The sequence below is a fragment of the Arachis ipaensis genome, chromosome B4, assembly GCF_059453495.1.
Source record: "Arachis ipaensis isolate K30076 ecotype BB chromosome B4, ASM5945349v1, whole genome shotgun sequence".
NCBI classification, from domain to species: Eukaryota; Viridiplantae; Streptophyta; class Magnoliopsida; order Fabales; family Fabaceae; genus Arachis; species Arachis ipaensis.
The window spans coordinates 93,897,342-93,915,068 of NC_142439.1; the positions used below are offsets into that span (position 1 = coordinate 93,897,342).

A 17,727-nucleotide genomic window follows, 5' to 3' on the forward strand; every position below is an offset into this window, starting at 1 on the left:
TAAATAATTTGTTTTCTTTTGCTGTCCATTTTTTTATCTATTTTGGTTTGTTTTAAACATGAAATTGAAGCTTACAGTTTATTTTGCTAAGTATAAAAATATATACTTCATTTGAAACTATTGATAAGAACTAGGAAAGGTTTTGCTTTAATTAAATCAAAGTTTGATGAACATGGAGCCGTTTTTTTTTTTTTTTTTTGCAGCTTAAATATGTGATGCTTTGATGAGATAGTTTCATTGTAATTTTAAGATTCGTATATTGAAAACTTTTAACACCTATGCATGCTCACTTTTGTTCAAGTTTTGTAAATTTTTTTTTCTATTTTGCTCTAGCGGCTTCCTTTGAATTATCTTATTTTGCAATTAAATTTTAATCGACATTTATCTTAAATTTAGCTATCAGGAGATGTTCCTGTAGTAATAAAGACTTTGGGAGAGATAATATGTCAACTAAAGTATGATAGTGAACTTTATTTAATCTTCAATCTGCTTCCTATATATATCTTACAAACTTATATTGTTCTGTTTTGTATGTGACATTATATATTCACTCATTATTAAAGTTAGAATTTTTGAAAATTGTTAAAGGTCTAGGTTTTGTTCATTTTTTTGTGCTTGATCTTCAACATTTTTTGGTAGTATTTTAAGTGTTAGAAGAAAATGTTGAAAGATTATAGAAAAAAATGGTTTTGTTTCTGTATGCATCTGTATAACATATTATGGCCAGATCTTTTTTACTTTTTTTCTTAAAAAAATAGTCTTTTCTGTTAATTTATACTTTATGCATCTTATTTCAGTTCAATATGTCATCACTTTATGTTTATTTTGTTTACTTGATTGTTGTATTTCATTAAATCTGTGACTAATATCAAAAATGAAAATAAAAAAAAAAGATGCATTTTAGTGGCAGTGTAAAATAAGATGGAGTTCTTATTAGGCGTCTAACTATGTGAGTTCGTAATATTTGTAAAGATAATAGTATAGTATTAATAGAATTGGGAGCCAAAAAGATATTATATTTGTTTATAAAATTTACTTGCATTCAATGAATAGTGGTAGATAGTAACATTTTTGGGTCCCAGTTGAAATATAAATTTACTTTTTATTTAGAATTAAATGTACAACATAAATTACTATTGAATAGGTACGCAATCTGCGCATAATAGGAGTAGTATTCTAGAATATAAAAGAATAATATTATTTGGTTACAGATATGAACTCTAGAGAGTTTTATTGGCATTTAAAAGTTTATTTAAATAATATTTTATTTATTTTATTTTTTTAATTTATTTTGATATTGTATCTTATAACTAGGAAGATATAGGTGTCTTGGAAATGTGATTTGATGATTTTCTGTATAACAGTTGTAAAAATTTAATTATTAAAATAAAATGATACATAGAATGGTTAATATGCATTTTTTATTGTTATTAAAGATTTAAATTTGATTATATGATTTTTTTGTGAATTCTGTCTAATAGGTATAGAGATTCAAGACACATGTGAAAATTGGATCATAACAAATTTTTTTTCTTTTCACTAATTCATTATTTTTTCTTATAATTATTATTTTTTTGTTATTAATAATGATCTTTTTTTAAGAATGAAAAAATAATATTTGATCTTATATATAATTGATTTTTATTTTTTATTTTTTTTTTAAATTTTAAGATTTGTGTAGTTGATGATGGTGGTGTATATTATTACTAAATTTTTAAGGAGTACTTTTGTCTTTTTATTTTTAGATATTGTATAACTTTTTTTTATGAAAAAATTAAACCAATAAATAAAACCATCTTAACTATTATCATGGCAGATAATAATTCAAATATTATTTTACAATATAAATCAAACATGATTTTTGAGATTGTATCTTTTTGTTAAGCGCAAGAAGAGAAAATGAATTGTATTTAAGTATTATAGAAGTAATTTTGCAATTTCATAAAATATTTTTTAATAAATATTTGATTACTAAATTATATAAAATTTTCAGGTTTTTCCTTTTACATTAGTTAGTTAAAGGAAATCACTTAAAATATAGATTTTTAAGTGACAGATTTATGTAATTACATAAATAGTGAGATATGTTGAACTTAATTTTTTTGTCTTTTATTTAATGTGTTTTGAATTTAACTATAAACCAATTTTTAGAATTTTGAATATTTTGTGAATGACAATATAGTATAGATAAATTTGATATTTTTTTTAAATGGCATTTATTTTTGTATACTTAATAGGAAATTTACATAATTAATAGATTTTAACTAAGAATAAAACTCTACATCCACAAGCAAAATCCTTATTCAAGTTTATCCAAGTTATTGTAACAACATTTTAAATCACGCGCTCCTTCTCCGTTTTTTTCTCCTTCTCCTTCTCCTCCTCGTATTTCTTCTTCTTCTTCTTCTTCTTCTTCTTCTTCTTCCAAATTTGCGCAGGTTCTTCTTCTTCCCTTCTTCTTCTTCTCCTTCTTCTTCTTCTTCTTCTTCTTCTTCTTCTTCCAAATTTGCACACGCAGGTTTTTCTTCTTTCCTTCTTCTTCTCCTCCTCTTTCTTCTCCTCCTCTTAGAGATTATCAATTCAATTCAATTCAATTCATAATGAACCGAACATATTATTAAGGTAAAACAATTGTATAGTACTAAATGAACGGAACATTATCCATTATATAAAATCAAATTCAGAACAGCTTTCTGCATAATGAACCAAATACGTTATTAAGGTGAAACAATTGTATAGTACTAAATGAACAGAATATTATCCATTATATAAAATCAAATTCAAAACAGCTTTCTGCATAATGAACCGAACATGTTATTAAGGTGAAACAATTGTATAATATTAAATGAACGGAATATTATCCATTATATAAAATTAAATTCAAAACATCTGTGTCTACAATTTAGAGATTATCAATTCAATTCAATTCAGAACACCTACGTCCATTCAATTCAATTCAATTCATAATGAACTAAACACGTTATTAAGGTGAAACAATTGTATAGTACTAAATGAATGGAATATTATCCATTATATAAAATCAAATTCAGAATAGCTTTCTACATAATGAACCGAACACATTATTAAGATGAAACAGTTGTATAGTACTAAATGAATGGAACATTATCTATTATATAAAATCAAATTCAAAACAGCTTTCTACGTAATGAACCGAACACGTTATTAAGGTGAAACAATTTTATAGTACTAAATGAACGGAACATTATCCATTATATAAAATCAAATTCAAAAGACCTGTGTCTATAATTTAGGAATTATCAAGTCAATTCAATTCAGAACACCTGCGTCCATTCAGTTCAATTCAATTCAATTTAGCGATTTCATTTCATTCAATTCGATTGAAAAAAAATCTATTAGCAAAATATTGGTGTTGTTGGTGATGAGGATAACGAAAGAGGAGACGAAGAAGAAGAAGAAGAGAAGGAGGAGGAGAAGCAGAAGAAGAATCTGCGTGCGCGAAGAGGAGGAGGAGGAAGAGGAGGAAGAGGAGGAGGAGGAGGTATGCGTGAATTTGAAAGAAGAAGAAGCGCGGGGGAAGAGAAGAAGAAAAAGCGCGTGTTATTGACGCTCTTTTAATGAGAGTGGTTTTTGTTGGTGTTGGACCTACTTGGATAAACTTGGATGAAAAAAAATACTTGGATGTGTAGCAACACCCTTTAATTAAATATATACAAAGCACTGATAAAATAGGAAGCCAAAAATATATTTATGTTTTTTACATTAACTAGTGTATGTTCCCATACTTTGTACGGAATAATCCATAAAATTATATAAAAAGTTTTATTAAAAAATTAAATAAAATATATATAGTAATTATTATTATAAATATTTTATAAAATTATAATTAAAATCAAACTCTCGGAATTTTTAATATTAAAATATTAAAAATAATTAGTATTTGTCTTAATCAATTTGAGTTTGTTGAGTGATCATCTCACTCGTCCGCTTAAATAACTTTTAGGAGTTAGAATCTCGTCTTGTATGTGTAACAATCTGTTGGCTAGCGGTAAACCCTTAATAAATGAAGCATCAATACGTGATTAGACTTGGCAGGAGTACCCGAATACGCGAGTACCCGACCCATCCATACCTGGTTGGGGAGGGTAATAACCTGACCCGAGTCGAGGTAGATTTTGCTTAAGACAGGGCATTATCAAGTTTAGGGTGTACTCGTCCTGGATATATACATTTAAATACTTTTTAGAAATTAGGATTTGTCTCACATCACAGATTCAGTGATTCACAACTTTAGTCCATACTCTATAGCCATGCAAGAGAAATTCCGTCATCCTCACCTAGAGTCTTCTTCTCAGCTTCTTCATAAAATAACCTCATAGGTCCCGTCATTGTTGTTGCTGAGCCCATCGCCGCCTATCCCTTCACAGCTCCCATCTTCCTTCACAACTCATGTCGCCATCGCTGCTTATCCCGTTACCGTCGTTGTTGAGCCCGTCGCCTCCTTTCTGTCACCGAATAAAATAATTTTTTATTCAAGTTGGACTAGTTGAAAATAGGTAGGCATGAGATTATTTTTTCATGTAATTTTTGAATTTTCTCATCTAAATTTGATCTATGTGGTTGAGTATTTTAGTATGGCGATCATCGTGGTTTCGTTGTGACACTAATGTGATAAAAATTATGATAATTTCGTAATTAATATATGAGATAGACCATATTATTAAAGTAATAAGAGAAATAACATTCAGATGTGCGCATAAAATTTATAAGATGTGATTATCTCAGGAAAATATATATGTATAGCCCACATGGAAGATTGTTAGGAAATTATTATTTCTTAATATATTTATGGAAAATACATATATTAATTATAATCATAAATTAAGTAATTTCACATTAAATGACTTATATAACGATGATCTCATTTATTATCATAAATATTGAATTAAATAAGTCATTATTACTTTTGATTTGGATAAATGAGATTAAAACCATAGATACTATTTTATTTGAGTTTTATGGTTTAATGAGTGTTACACTCAAATATAAATAATGACTTCAGGATTTTGGTCTCCACCACATCAAATTTGTCTCTGTAGCTCTTTTCCCACAGTGGAGTTGTGATTCAGCCCGATCAGAGATACAGAAAGTTTCGGTTGACGAAGATCAAAGAACCACAAGAGTCAAGCTCTTTGATCTCAATCATGCTCTCGAATGAAGAGACGCTTCCGTGCTCTCAGTTATATTTTTTTAATAATTTAATATGGATGATCTTGAGGTTGAGAAATCCTAAAATTTTCAGATAAAATAGAATTTTTGTTCAATCAAATGATGATAAATAATTTTATTGAATTAAATTATATTAATATGATCATTGAATGATAAAGAATGATAGAAAAATAAATAAATAATATTTTAAGAGTATAAAAATATTAAATTGTCATTTCAATTTACTTTTTTAATCAACGACAATAAATATCTTGAATTAATTAAATTTTTACAAAAAATTATATACCTAAAATTATTTCATTTCTTCAAAAATCTTTTGAACATATAATGGTTCAATGAGAGGTTGACTATTCAGAATTGAATATAATATTTTTACATTCATATTTTTAATAAAAAGATGTACTTAATTCTATCCATCCTAAATAATTCTATATTCACTATTACTTATCTATCTAAATAATTCTAACATTGATAGAATTTTATTTTAGATGCAAAAAATTTAAAATATATTTATTCTATTTTAAATATCAATATTCATATTTAACTTAAGATTTCAATAAATATGGCAAAAAAATTACATTTTTAGTTAAAAAAGTAAAATATCTATAAATATATTTTTGTGCTTTAACTTTAGATTTTTAAAAAAAATTTGGCAAGTTAATGGAATTCAATCATATTTCTATAACATATATAAGAATGTATATTACACATAAATAAAAAATGTTAGGTGTAATAAGAATAAATACACAAATTAAAGTAAAATTTTAAAAAATAAGAACCAATAAAATATTGAAGGAAAGAAATATAAATAGAAGAGAAATAAAAGTATTAGACGGAAGAGAAATAATTTAATAAATTTTATGTATATATAAAAGAGGAATAAAAGGAACTTATGTAATTTATCAAGATTTATGTAAATAAACATATAGAATAAGAAAATAAAAAAATAATAATAAAAAACTAAATATCTGAATTAATATCAAAATAAAAAATAATAAAATAATGATAATCTATCATAATCTTAATCTAATCTTTAATATAATTAATTATAATTAAGTAATCTAATAAATTGAATATAAATATATCTAATTTAATTTAATCATATAAAGAAATAGTAAATTTTCTACAATTAGACATATTATATATATTAGAAATAAAACGTCACTTTAAAATGAAATTATTATTATTATTATTATTATTATTATTATTATTATTATTATTATTATTATTATTATTATTATTATTAATTGAAATACATTATTAGAATAAAAAATTGTAAGAATTAAAATAACTAAAATTTATTAACTTTAATTAGTTAAATTAGCATAAAATAAGAAAGAGATGATTAATCAGATTAAATAAATTAAAAAATATTACTGAACAAAGCAAATATCACAATAATTATATTACTAATTTGAAAAAAATCAATTCAATCCATTCAAATTTTTATTTAAAATAGACAATTAAAGATTACTAATGAATAAAACTGAATGAAATATAATAAAAAATAATTTTGGTAGTATAAATAATTAAATTAAATTATTATATACAATTTTTACTTTTTACCTTATTATAGTTTAAGATAACATTAATGATAAAAAAAAAACTAATTTTAAATAGCCTCAATTTGTATTTTACAACATAATTAAATTACAATTCATATTTTTTTTATTTTGTGATTAATCAATATTTTTTAATTTTTTTGGTTAAGTTTTCTGTATTTTATGATTGATAAATTTTATCTACAAAACATAAATTTGTGATGAATTATTACAATCATAATTAATTAAGAAAATCAAGAAAAAATTATAAAAAATAAATAAAAGATAAAAAATAGAATAAAAATTTATTTTGAAACTAAAAATTTGTCAATTGTGTTAGAAATTCTAAAAATTTGTATCTTATTATATAATCAATTTTGTTACTCACTTCAACTTTATTATCCCTTTTATCAAAAAGTATATAATGTCACACTTATTTAAAAAATATAAAACTCTTCAAATACACGGTATAATATATAATTTAAGAACAATAAGATAAAAAATATTTAGAATTTTATAATAGTATTTGAAATTTTCAATGACGATAATACAAAAAGTTTAAATCCACCAAATGAATTCAATAGCTACCCTTTACACATCTTATTTAAATTTGAATTTTAAAATTTAATTTGTATCTTTTTTTTTCCTAATATAAATTATTTTTCACAAAAAATAAGGAAAAAAATCTATTAGACCAAAAAAATATTCTATCAAAGAATTATTATAAGGAGATTTATAATTAGAGAAAAAATAATAAAATCATTAATAATAATAAAGAAAAAGAAATGAAGCTCATATCAAAGAATGTTAGAAAAAATAAATAAAGTTCGTATTAATAATAATGCTGAGAAATGATGTTGCTACTTTAGGTTTCTAGCATCCGTCTTTGGCTATCATTTTTTTTCTTTTCTTTACTTTTTTATTTAAATTATCAACTCATAAAAAAATAAAGACAATTCAGAAAAACGAAAACAGCAAGATCAATAGTAACTATATAAATCAAAATACATAGGAGAAAAACAAACTATTATATGATAGAATTAACATGAGTATATTTCATTATTAATTAAACAAAGTTTAACGCAAAATGAAATTACACGCAAAGAAAAAAAAGAGTTAAAATATCCAAAGTGATAAAAAGATTATTTTTACAATTTTATTCTGTCATGTTTATATATATATATATATATATATATATATATATATATATATATTATAAAACAATGAACTTTTAACTAAATTAAATTGTATTCATTATTATTAGAAACGGTAAGAGAGAGAGTATTAGAGAAAATGTTTGTGTGTATTTAAGTTGTGTTGAATGATACAATATAAAAGAGGATTTATAGGTGCTAAGAGAATTAAAATAATAAAGACGTAATATCCTATAATAAATATTTAGATATGTTAAATAATGCTAATTGATCCTAATTATACTCTAACATCTCTCCTCTGTGAAACTTATTTGAAACAACTAAATAAAAAAAATGCATAAACTGATAGAACGGGTGCAGATGAAACTGCTGGAAGGAAATGCAGACGGAACTGCCAGAAAGAAGCGCAGACGAAACTGCCGAAAGAAAGCGCAGACGAAACTGCCACAAGGATGCGCAGATGAAACTGTCGGAAGGAAGTGCAAGTTATCCTCCTTGTACTTATCCTCCTCAAGGAGGATACCATGGATCTGATACCATGTTAGACAGGGAAGAGGGAGTAGTAAAAAAATGTTTGTGAGTATTCAAGTTGTGTAAAATGATACAATATAGAAGGGTATTTATAGGTGATAAAAGATTCAAAATAATAAAGATGTGATATCCTATAAAGGCTATAATAAATATTCAGATATATTGAATAATGCTAATTGATCTAATTGATCATAATTATACTCTAACAATTATATTGAATTAATTGATATATAATATTAAATTATGTGATGCTTAAATATCTAATCAAATTAATTAGTTGATATAATTAAGCCATTGTAATAAATTATATTTAATGAGTTAAAAGAAATAAATTAGAAAATACTCTCAAAAATATGTCTTTATCATTAAATACAAAACCCAATTTTTATATAATAAAATAGATTCTAAATATTTTATATAAGAAAAAAGGTATTACTTACGTGGTTTTACAAATAAATTTATTGATTTGGATAATAAAATTATTCATTGTTTTTTTTTATAAAATTAGGTTAATTTAAATATAAATTGGTTGCTACACCTTGCTATTTTCCAAAATTGACATTGTAAAATATTACATAGAATTTGTTTTTTAAAAGATACATTAGATAGGAACTTTTTAAAATAATTTGTTAAATTAAAAATTAGAATTTTATTTTTTTTATTTATTAGATTATTTTAAAATTATATGAGTACTAAAAAATAAAAATGTGTAAATACTCTTTACAAATATATATACAGTTAAATATTATATGTTTGGTAAAACAATCCGCGCATCGGGGGCATTTACCTAGTTCAAAACTCAAAGCTAAGTAAAAGGGTAGCTAAAAGACTTTTCAAGACCTAATGTCAAATATTGAAAGTGGAAGCAAGAAGATGTAGCACCATCACCAGCATTATTGATTTGAGGATACAAAATATGCCGAGTCTCTTTCAACAAGAAAATAACCTTAATTAACACCAAACTTTTCAATGTGTTAAACACAAACGTCGACTTAATTAGGTTGGGTTAAGAATGGAAACTAATTTTAGGTTTAATTTTTGTTTTCATGATAAATACTTAATCAACACTCCCGTTTTTGTTGTGATATTTTCCCAAAAAAAAAAAAATTAATGTGTTAGGACTTAGGAGCGAAGTCATATTCAGTTCTCTAGTACAACATTATATATTCGGTTCATCCATTATTATACAATTAATAAATAAGGTGATATTCATTTCTCTGGTACACCGTTAAACTTGTCCTTGTTACCTAATATTTTGGGGTCAAGCACCAGTAGTATATAATATATATTCTTATCAAAACAATGGATAATACCAGTTTGCAATATCATCTGATCTTAGTAATAAAGAGATTGTTATAAATTACTCTTAATTTGATATTAAATAAGTTTCCAAATTCGTATTGGTAGTAACTAATGCCAATAACCAACCTCTGGGAAGCTTCTTTTCAAAAGATAAAGAAAAAAGAATGTGTGAAGAAACTAAACTAAACTAATTTGGCAACGTTGTCCGTTGTTACTGGTTAGGATTAGAAGCGAAACTGAGAAGGCCGAGTCAAAAAAGGGGGTTTAGTGGTTGGGAATTGAAGTGGTCAACACGGTGACGACTTTTTCTGCATTAGTAATAATTAATTAAAAAGCGAAAGGAAAAAGTGGACCATTTAAGTGCTGCTTCCTCTTCTCGGTGTTCTACCAATTTGGGAAAGTGAAATGCAATTTTGACTCACATATAATATAAGGGAGCATAATATAGGTTTTAAATTTTAACAAATAAGTAAAATTAAATATTTTCAACCATATGTAAAAGTTAAGGAAAATATTTCAGTTATTTTTAATCGTTGATCTTAATTATAAAAAATATATATAATATATATAATTAAGATCAACGGTTAAAAATCACTGGTACAAGATATACTTAAAAATCTTCCAAAAGTTAAAGTAAGTTTTGCAACTATGCAATGTAAACCATTTTATAGTGGGAGAAACTCACATACATATTAAAAGCATGCAGAGATGTAGAGAGAGAATAAATGACATATTTTGCAGGTCTTATTTTTTGAAAAAATAAAAAATAAAATAAAACCTACCTTTGTATGCTATGTATTCTTGCAATTTGTATGTGAATATAAGCTTTCATAATTTTGCATTGACATATTACAAAACATTTCATAATAAGGGCATACAAAATTGGTCCAATTATGTGAAACTCATTTTGCAACAAGGGTTGCAAACAAGACATTTTTTTTTTCACCGAAATGCACCATTTAAAAAAATGTTAGGACAAATACTTTTTATTATTAATATTAGGTAAATTCTTTATTTATACTATTAGAAATGAAGTTTAAAATTTAGAATTTAGCATTTAAGATTTAGAGTATTGATAAAAAATAATAAATTTTATTAATCATATAACATTACCCTTTTAAAAATAATATCTTTCAGAAATAATAACTCTTTATTTATTTAAATAAAAACCCATAATTTAAGAATGACAAATAAAAGCATATGAAGAGTATATTTCCATATATTCTCTCACTTTTTCATTTTCTTTTACTCTTTTCGTTGTTATACAATATTCTGAGAAGTTACGAAATTCGACAAAAAAATTCAAGTTGGAATAAGTTACAAATGAAACCATGTCTGATTTTCCCAACTCTAATGAAGAATCAAAGTAACATTACTGTTTTGTACAAGGGTCCAAAAGTAATGAACACCTTAGAGATTCATCATTCATAATTCCCATATCACATGGGACTCGTATATGCCTAACAATGACTCAGAAAAACAAAACTCTAATGTAACTCAAAATACAACATATGACTAACACAGTAACATAAACTATACATTCCATTGCTTACATAAATATGGTCCTTAGCACCCCCTAAACCTTCGAGCTGGTTTTGTTCTGCTTGGTTCTCGTCAAATGACAACTCTTTCATCACTGAAGAAGAGAAACTGAGGGCCGTGGATAAGCCGAGGCCATTTTGGGAGCATCTGCACTGCCTTTGCCAGGAGCATGACGGCCATTGAGATTGCTGGAACCACGCGTGTGATGCTCTTTCGGATTAGTGCTTCTTTTGTGTGAGTCTTTTGATTCCTGAAGCTGCTCCAATGCTTTTACCACTTCGTCCATATTCGGCCTGGCCTTAGGCTCAACCGCAAGACATTGCATTGCAAGGGCGGCTGCTGCCTGTGCTCGACTCTGGGAATATTGGCCTTCAAGACGAGGATCCATTACACGAAAAACTCTGCGTTTATTAGACAGATAAGGCTTGGCCCATTCAACTAAGTTGTGCTCTCCAGTTGGTTGGTTCTTGTCTATTGCTTTTCTCCCCGATATCATTTCGAGAAGAACTACTCCAAAACTATACACATCACTCTTAGAGGTGAGGTGACCTAGCAACCAAGAATGAAAAAAATAAAATACAATATTAACTCACAACAACACAGTAGGCATTAGGCATTACTTACTTTTTTGAATGCAAAAAAACAAAAGAAAAAGACAGTAGAAGCTGCTCAAATCTGAGTACATAAATCACAAATTCTAAATAGACAAAAAAAATCTTCATAAATTATACTTGAAAGTTGAAATAGATTATGTTCTGAATATAGAGGGATTGTGCATCTTCATAAAAGTGACAACATAGAACGTTGAAAATCAATATTCCAGAAAACTTGAAGACTCAGGGACTACATACATGAAAGGATGCTGAAAGCTCTACAAATGGAACAAGTAAACACCAAACAATTGAGAGTATTTCAGTAGCTGACAAAAAATTGGCCATGGAAAATTATGTGAAAATAAAATCTATGAGCTGAGAAAAGGTGAGTTTCTTTTGCATGGAAAATCAGTGCCAGAAACCCAACAATACAGTTTGGAACAAGAGAGATGATACCTGTTGCTAGATACTCTGGCGCCGCATATCCCCGTGTTCCCATGACCCGAGTAGAGACATGGCTTCTATCACCTGTTGGACCATCTCTGGCCAACCCAAAATCAGAAAGTTTGGCATTGTAATTCTGCAGAGAAGCATGCAATGAAGTAGTTTAGTAGAACTATGAAATCCATCATATTCCAAAACAACAACGGGACATGCTCGAGTCTGCAATGATGTACATACAGTATCAAGGAGGATGTTTGCAGTCTTAAAGTCGCGGTATATGACTTGAACTTCAGGACTATGAAGAAAAGCAAGACCTCGTGCAGCCCCAAGAGCAATTTTCATTCGCAAATTCCAAGAGAATGGCTGGAAATAGGAACCTCCTGCATTAAACAATGATTTCGAGTGACATTACTATTAGAACTTAGTAGGGATTAAGTTTAAGCTATGAATATTTGGCCAAAAAAAATCAGTAATAACAAAACTTTTATGAGGAACAAAAATGATGAAACTTAAAAGAACTGAAAATTTCACAAAATTTACGGTACTAACTTCTGAACAGATGATTCTCGACGCTACCCTTAGGCATAAATTCATAAACCAGAAGCCGGTGGTCATCCTCCAAGCAGTATCCTATCAACTTGACAAGATTAGGATGCTGAAGTTGCCCCAGATAGTTGATTTCAGCCTATGAATTCAACAACACAAAACAAGTTACTATTACACAGCCGGGTTTAGATATTTGTTAAGCTACATTATGATAATAAAAATCCATCTAAAATGCCCACAAGATCAAAGGAAAACATACAGTTCCACAGAATCCCTAAAACAGGTTCAGAAAAGGAACCTCAACGAGTATCCGAAAATCTTGCAGTTGCCAAGCTAAAATTTGAAGAGCCAAATAAATAAGCATGAGAGACAAAACAAAACAGAAAAAGAATTTATACTTACCAACCATTCCTTGTGACCCTGGAGCCCATCTAGGTTAAGCCTCTTCACGGCAACGATCATTCCTATGCCTGGTTTTGTAGCAGCAAGTGAATGCTCATCAATCCATCCCTTAAAAACTGAACCAAACCCTCCCTCGCCTAAGACACTATCTGGCCGGAAATTCTTTGTGGCGGCTCTTAGTTCATTGTAGCTGAAGTTTTTCAAATTAGATGACTGTAATATCTCACCCTCACTTCGAGGAGGGACAATTATGGAGGCAGAGGAGTTCCTGCTACTTGAACTGATGTCATGTCCATTCCTGCTGACACTTCTAGAAGTGAACCCTACATCAAATCACCAATACCAATAAAGACAATGTTTAAAAAGGCTCACCATGTTTGGTCTTAAAACTAACAAGGAAAAGAACCTAAGCTGAGACATAATACCAAATTTACATGGACTCCATAAAACCCCAAATTACTATTATGTTATTCTGAAATGAATTACATTCAAACTCAAATTACAATTTTTTCGTTTACCCCAAAGGAACGATATGAAGAAAACTATTCTGTCTAGAGATTTGCAAACGGGAAATATGAAATTTGATAAAAACCTACAATCTACAGTTAGGCGCGAATCTAGAGTTCAACAATCCAATGATTATCTCATATTAAACCTTTTTTTGTGAAGCATAAATCACAAAATCAGCGGGGAAAAAACCATAGTATCTTAACTTGCAAGGATCTCAAATTCTCAATGCATGTTCCACACACACTACGATACATGCACATGAATTCATAAAAGTCCACAAAAGTTAAAACCTTTTAGGTCTAAACTACCACAAACCCATATTCCATTTCAACCAAAACCAACATAGAACCAAAAATCTAGAGAAAAATGAACATCGGATTATGAAAGTATTAAGAGGAAGCAAAAGAATGTGAAGATGGAAGTCAACACAAGAAGCAGACCTGTGTTGGAAGGATTAATAGCCTTAATCCGGTTGCTCCAACAAGCACCCATCAACAAAACGTTTCAAAAAAGTTCAAAGTTTCAAATTTTGAAAGGAAAAGGGAAATTTGTATAGGATTGGTGGCCAAAAAAAGCAAAAATACAATCCAAAAAAGAGGAACAAACAAGAAAAACTGAAGAAGTGAAGAACCCACTGCCAGTAGGGTTTCAAAGGAAGATCCCTATTCCCCCCCAAGGGAGAGTATCTGAGAAATTCAGGAACTTTTCAAAGCTTTTTGCGATGATGATGAGAAGGATCATGGAAGCAACGAAGGAAGGGGGTAAAATTGGAAATTTGGGTGGCTTTGTTAAATGGACTGAGAAGAGGCTATTATTTTGAGGAGCCTTTTCGGACCATTATTGTGGCAAAGGCAGGAAAGTAGATTGGAAGATTGACTTCACTTTGCGCTGTGAGCTTTTTTTTTATTTTATTTTTTCCAATTTTGTCATTTTGCACCTTACTTGCTTTAATGCAGGAATGAATGAATGATAATACAGGAATCAAGAATGATAATGTTTTCTATTTAATATATTGACAAATGACAACTTAAAAAGCTTATATTTTCTATTTAAATTTTTATTTAGTATTTTACTATTTTTAGAACATTCTTAGTGTACTTGTTAGTAAAAATTTAAAAATCATTAAAAGAAAGTAAAAATATGGATGATGATGAGAAATAGCTTGAAACGTTTACTTTATTAAGAATAAAATCAAATATCTTTTGTTAATTAATTATTTGTGTCTATTGAGGTGATACATATATATAAAATGATTTTTCAAAGTACTCCAAGTGTAAAGTGTAAAGTAACTTTGTTATTAACTTTTCTAGTAATTGTCAATGAAACCAATGTACATTTAAGAAAATTTAGGATATTTGAATCTTACCTTCAGTAAAATTTTTTAAATTAATTTGTATATCGGTAAAGTTTTACATTCAAGTGATTAAACCAATCAAGTCTTTTAGATTCACACGTTTTTTTTTATGCTTCTCCCTTCGTACTTCTTCTTCTTTTTCTTCTTGAAATTCACACACGCACTTTCTTCTTCTTCCTTTCTTCTTATTTTCCTTCTTTTTTCTTCTTCTTCACATATGATGCTACGTCTTCTTCTTTTCCTCCTCTTTTTTCATTATTTTTCTCTTTCGTTACCGTCGTCACCAACACCACATCCTCTTCCTCCTCCTCCTCCTCCTCCTTTTTTTCCTTCTTTTCTCATTAAAATTTCTCCTCCTCCTTTCTTTTCATCATTTTCCTCCATCATCATGATCATCATCGTTATCGTCATTGTCATGTTCTTCTAATACGTATCGTCGTTATCGTCGTTATTGCTATCATTATCATCGAATTTTTGCCATATTAATGACATTGTCTGATCCAAAATTGATTTGGATGTGTTTTTGTTTGAAATTGACTTTGTCTATGCTTGTTTTGAAACGTGTTTGTTTGTGTATCGTTATCATTAAATAATTTCGATTCATTCGAAATTTAATTTTCGGTTCATTCTAGATGTAATTTCAGTTTTATTTCTGAGTGAATTTCTGATCATTCAATTTTGTTTGTATGCTTATTTTCGAACGCAATCATTAAGTAATTCCGATTCATTCTAGATTTAAATAAGGTGTATTTGGTCTCTGCTTGTTTTGAAACAAGTTTGTTTGTGTATCGACATCATTAAGTAATTTCGGTTCATTTTGGATGTAATTTCAGTTCATTTCTAAGTGAATTAAAGTGCATTTGGTCTCGTTGTTCTGCACAATTCAAAACTCTTCCTCCTCACATCCTCTCTTGAGAGGAAGAAAACTAAGAAAAAAAGAAGAAAAATCAAATAAAAAAGAAGAAACAAGAATAAAAAAATCCTCAAACTCCTTATCATGTTCTTCTTCTTCTTCTTATCTTGTTCATCTTCTCCTTCTTGTTTTTCCTTCTCATAATTCTTCTTGTTTTACCCTCTTAATAATAATAAAAACATGAAAAATCAAAACAAAGAAGAAAAAATGCATAATACTGCAAAATCACTTGATAGGTTTGGATGAGTTTTTGTTCATGATTCAATTTTGTTTGTGTCCTTGTTTTCGAACGCAATCATTAAGTAATTTCAGTTCATTCGGAATTTAATTTATGGTTCATTCTGGATATAATTTTGGTTTATTTCTGAGTGAATTAAGGTGCATTTGGTCTCCTTGTTCTGCACAATCTGAAACTCTTCCTCCTCCTCCTCCACTTTCTCCTTCTTTTCTTATTAGAATTTCTTCTCCTCCTTCCTTTTCATCATTTTCTTCCATCATCATCATCATCATCATCATCATCGTCGTCGTCGTCGTCGTCGTTATCGTCATTGTCGTCTTCTTCTAATACGTGTCATCATTATCGTTATCCTCGTTATTGTTATCATTATCATCGAATTTTTGCCATATTGATGACATTATCTAATCCAAAATTGATTTGGATGTGTTTTTATTCAAAATTGACTTGTCTGTGTTTGTTTTGAAACGAGTTTGTTTGTGTATCGTCATCACTACGTAATTTCGGTTCATTCAAAATTTAATTTTTGGTTCATTCTGGATGTAATTTCGGTTCCTTTTTGAGTGAATATCTAATAATTTAATTTTGTTTATGTATCTGTTTTCGAACGCAATCATTAAGCAATTTCGTTTCATTCTGGATTTAAATAAGGTGCACTTGGTCTTGTTTGTTTTGAAACGTGTTTGTTTGTATATCGTCATCATTAAGTAATTTTGGTTCATTCGTAATTTAATTTTCGGTTCATTTTGGATGTAATTTTGGTTCATTTCTGAGTGAATTAAGGTGCATTTGGTCTCGTTATTCTACATAATTCAAAACTCTTTCTCCTCATCTTCTACTGCTTCTTCTTCTCCATTTTTTTCATATTTTCTTCTTCATCTTCTTCTTATTTCATTCTGTTATAATTCTTCTTGTTTCATTCTCTTGAGAGGAATAAAACCAAGAAAAAGATAAGAAAAATCAAACAAAAAAGAAGAAGAAACATATAATGCTGCAAAATCACTAAGGAGATAAGGAGGAAAAGAAAAAAAAAATGCAGCAACAATAGCAGCAACAAAAAGAATGACAATAAGGAGAAAATACGCGAAGAAGAAGGAATGCGAAGAAGAAAGAACGCGAAGAAGAAGAAGGAGGAGGAGGAGAAGGAACGCGAAGAAGAAGACGTCGACAATAACGTAAAGCCTGCGCGTATAATCACGTTCTTTTAATGAGAATGGTTTTTGTTAGTGTTAAGTCTACTTGGTTAAACTTAGATGACAATAATGTTTGGATGTGTATCAGATCTGTTTACATATATAATTTTAATTTTGCAGATATAATATATTTACTATTTAGCACATTGCACGTTAAGAAAAAATCAGAGCATTATTACTATCATCTTCTTTCATATTTCTCTAACATAATAATTGTGAGTTCAATACATGTTGAAGGATAATTTTGAATGACCTGATT

At 28.1% G+C, this 17,727-nt stretch overlaps 1 protein-coding gene and 1 pseudogene across 1 annotated transcript; both read right to left on the minus strand.

The window, feature by feature from the left end:
• LOC148568403 (uncharacterized) overlaps positions 1–11,370 on the minus strand; it is a 32,340-nt pseudogene extending 20,970 nt beyond the window's left edge.
• On the minus strand, positions 11,054–14,735 carry LOC107639429 (putative serine/threonine-protein kinase PBL11). Its single transcript, XM_088483307.1, has 6 exons — positions 14,214–14,735; positions 13,264–13,586; positions 12,865–13,000; positions 12,553–12,695; positions 12,328–12,451; positions 11,054–11,827 (listed from the first exon to the last, which is right to left on the minus strand). Exons 1-6 carry the CDS (start codon positions 14,263–14,265, stop codon positions 11,370–11,372), a joined length of 1,236 nt encoding a protein of 411 aa, XP_088339433.1. The 5' UTR covers positions 14,266–14,735; the 3' UTR covers positions 11,054–11,369.
• Between the last annotated feature and the right edge of the window lie 2,992 nt (positions 14,736–17,727).

Bases quoted from the DNA above. Each gene is read 5' to 3' on its own strand.
- LOC107639429 (XM_088483307.1), bottom strand. From the start codon at position 14,265: ATGGGTGCTTGTTGGAGCAACCGGATTAAGGCTATTAATCCTTCCAAC. The intron at 12,696-12,864 runs GTTAGTACCGTA...TGTTTAATGCAG, and splicing joins CGAGAATCATCTGTTCAGAA to GAGGTTCCTATTTCCAGCCA. The intron at 11,828-12,327 runs GTATCATCTCTC...CTTGGTTGCTAG, and splicing joins GCCAGAGTATCTAGCAACAG to GTCACCTCACCTCTAAGAGT.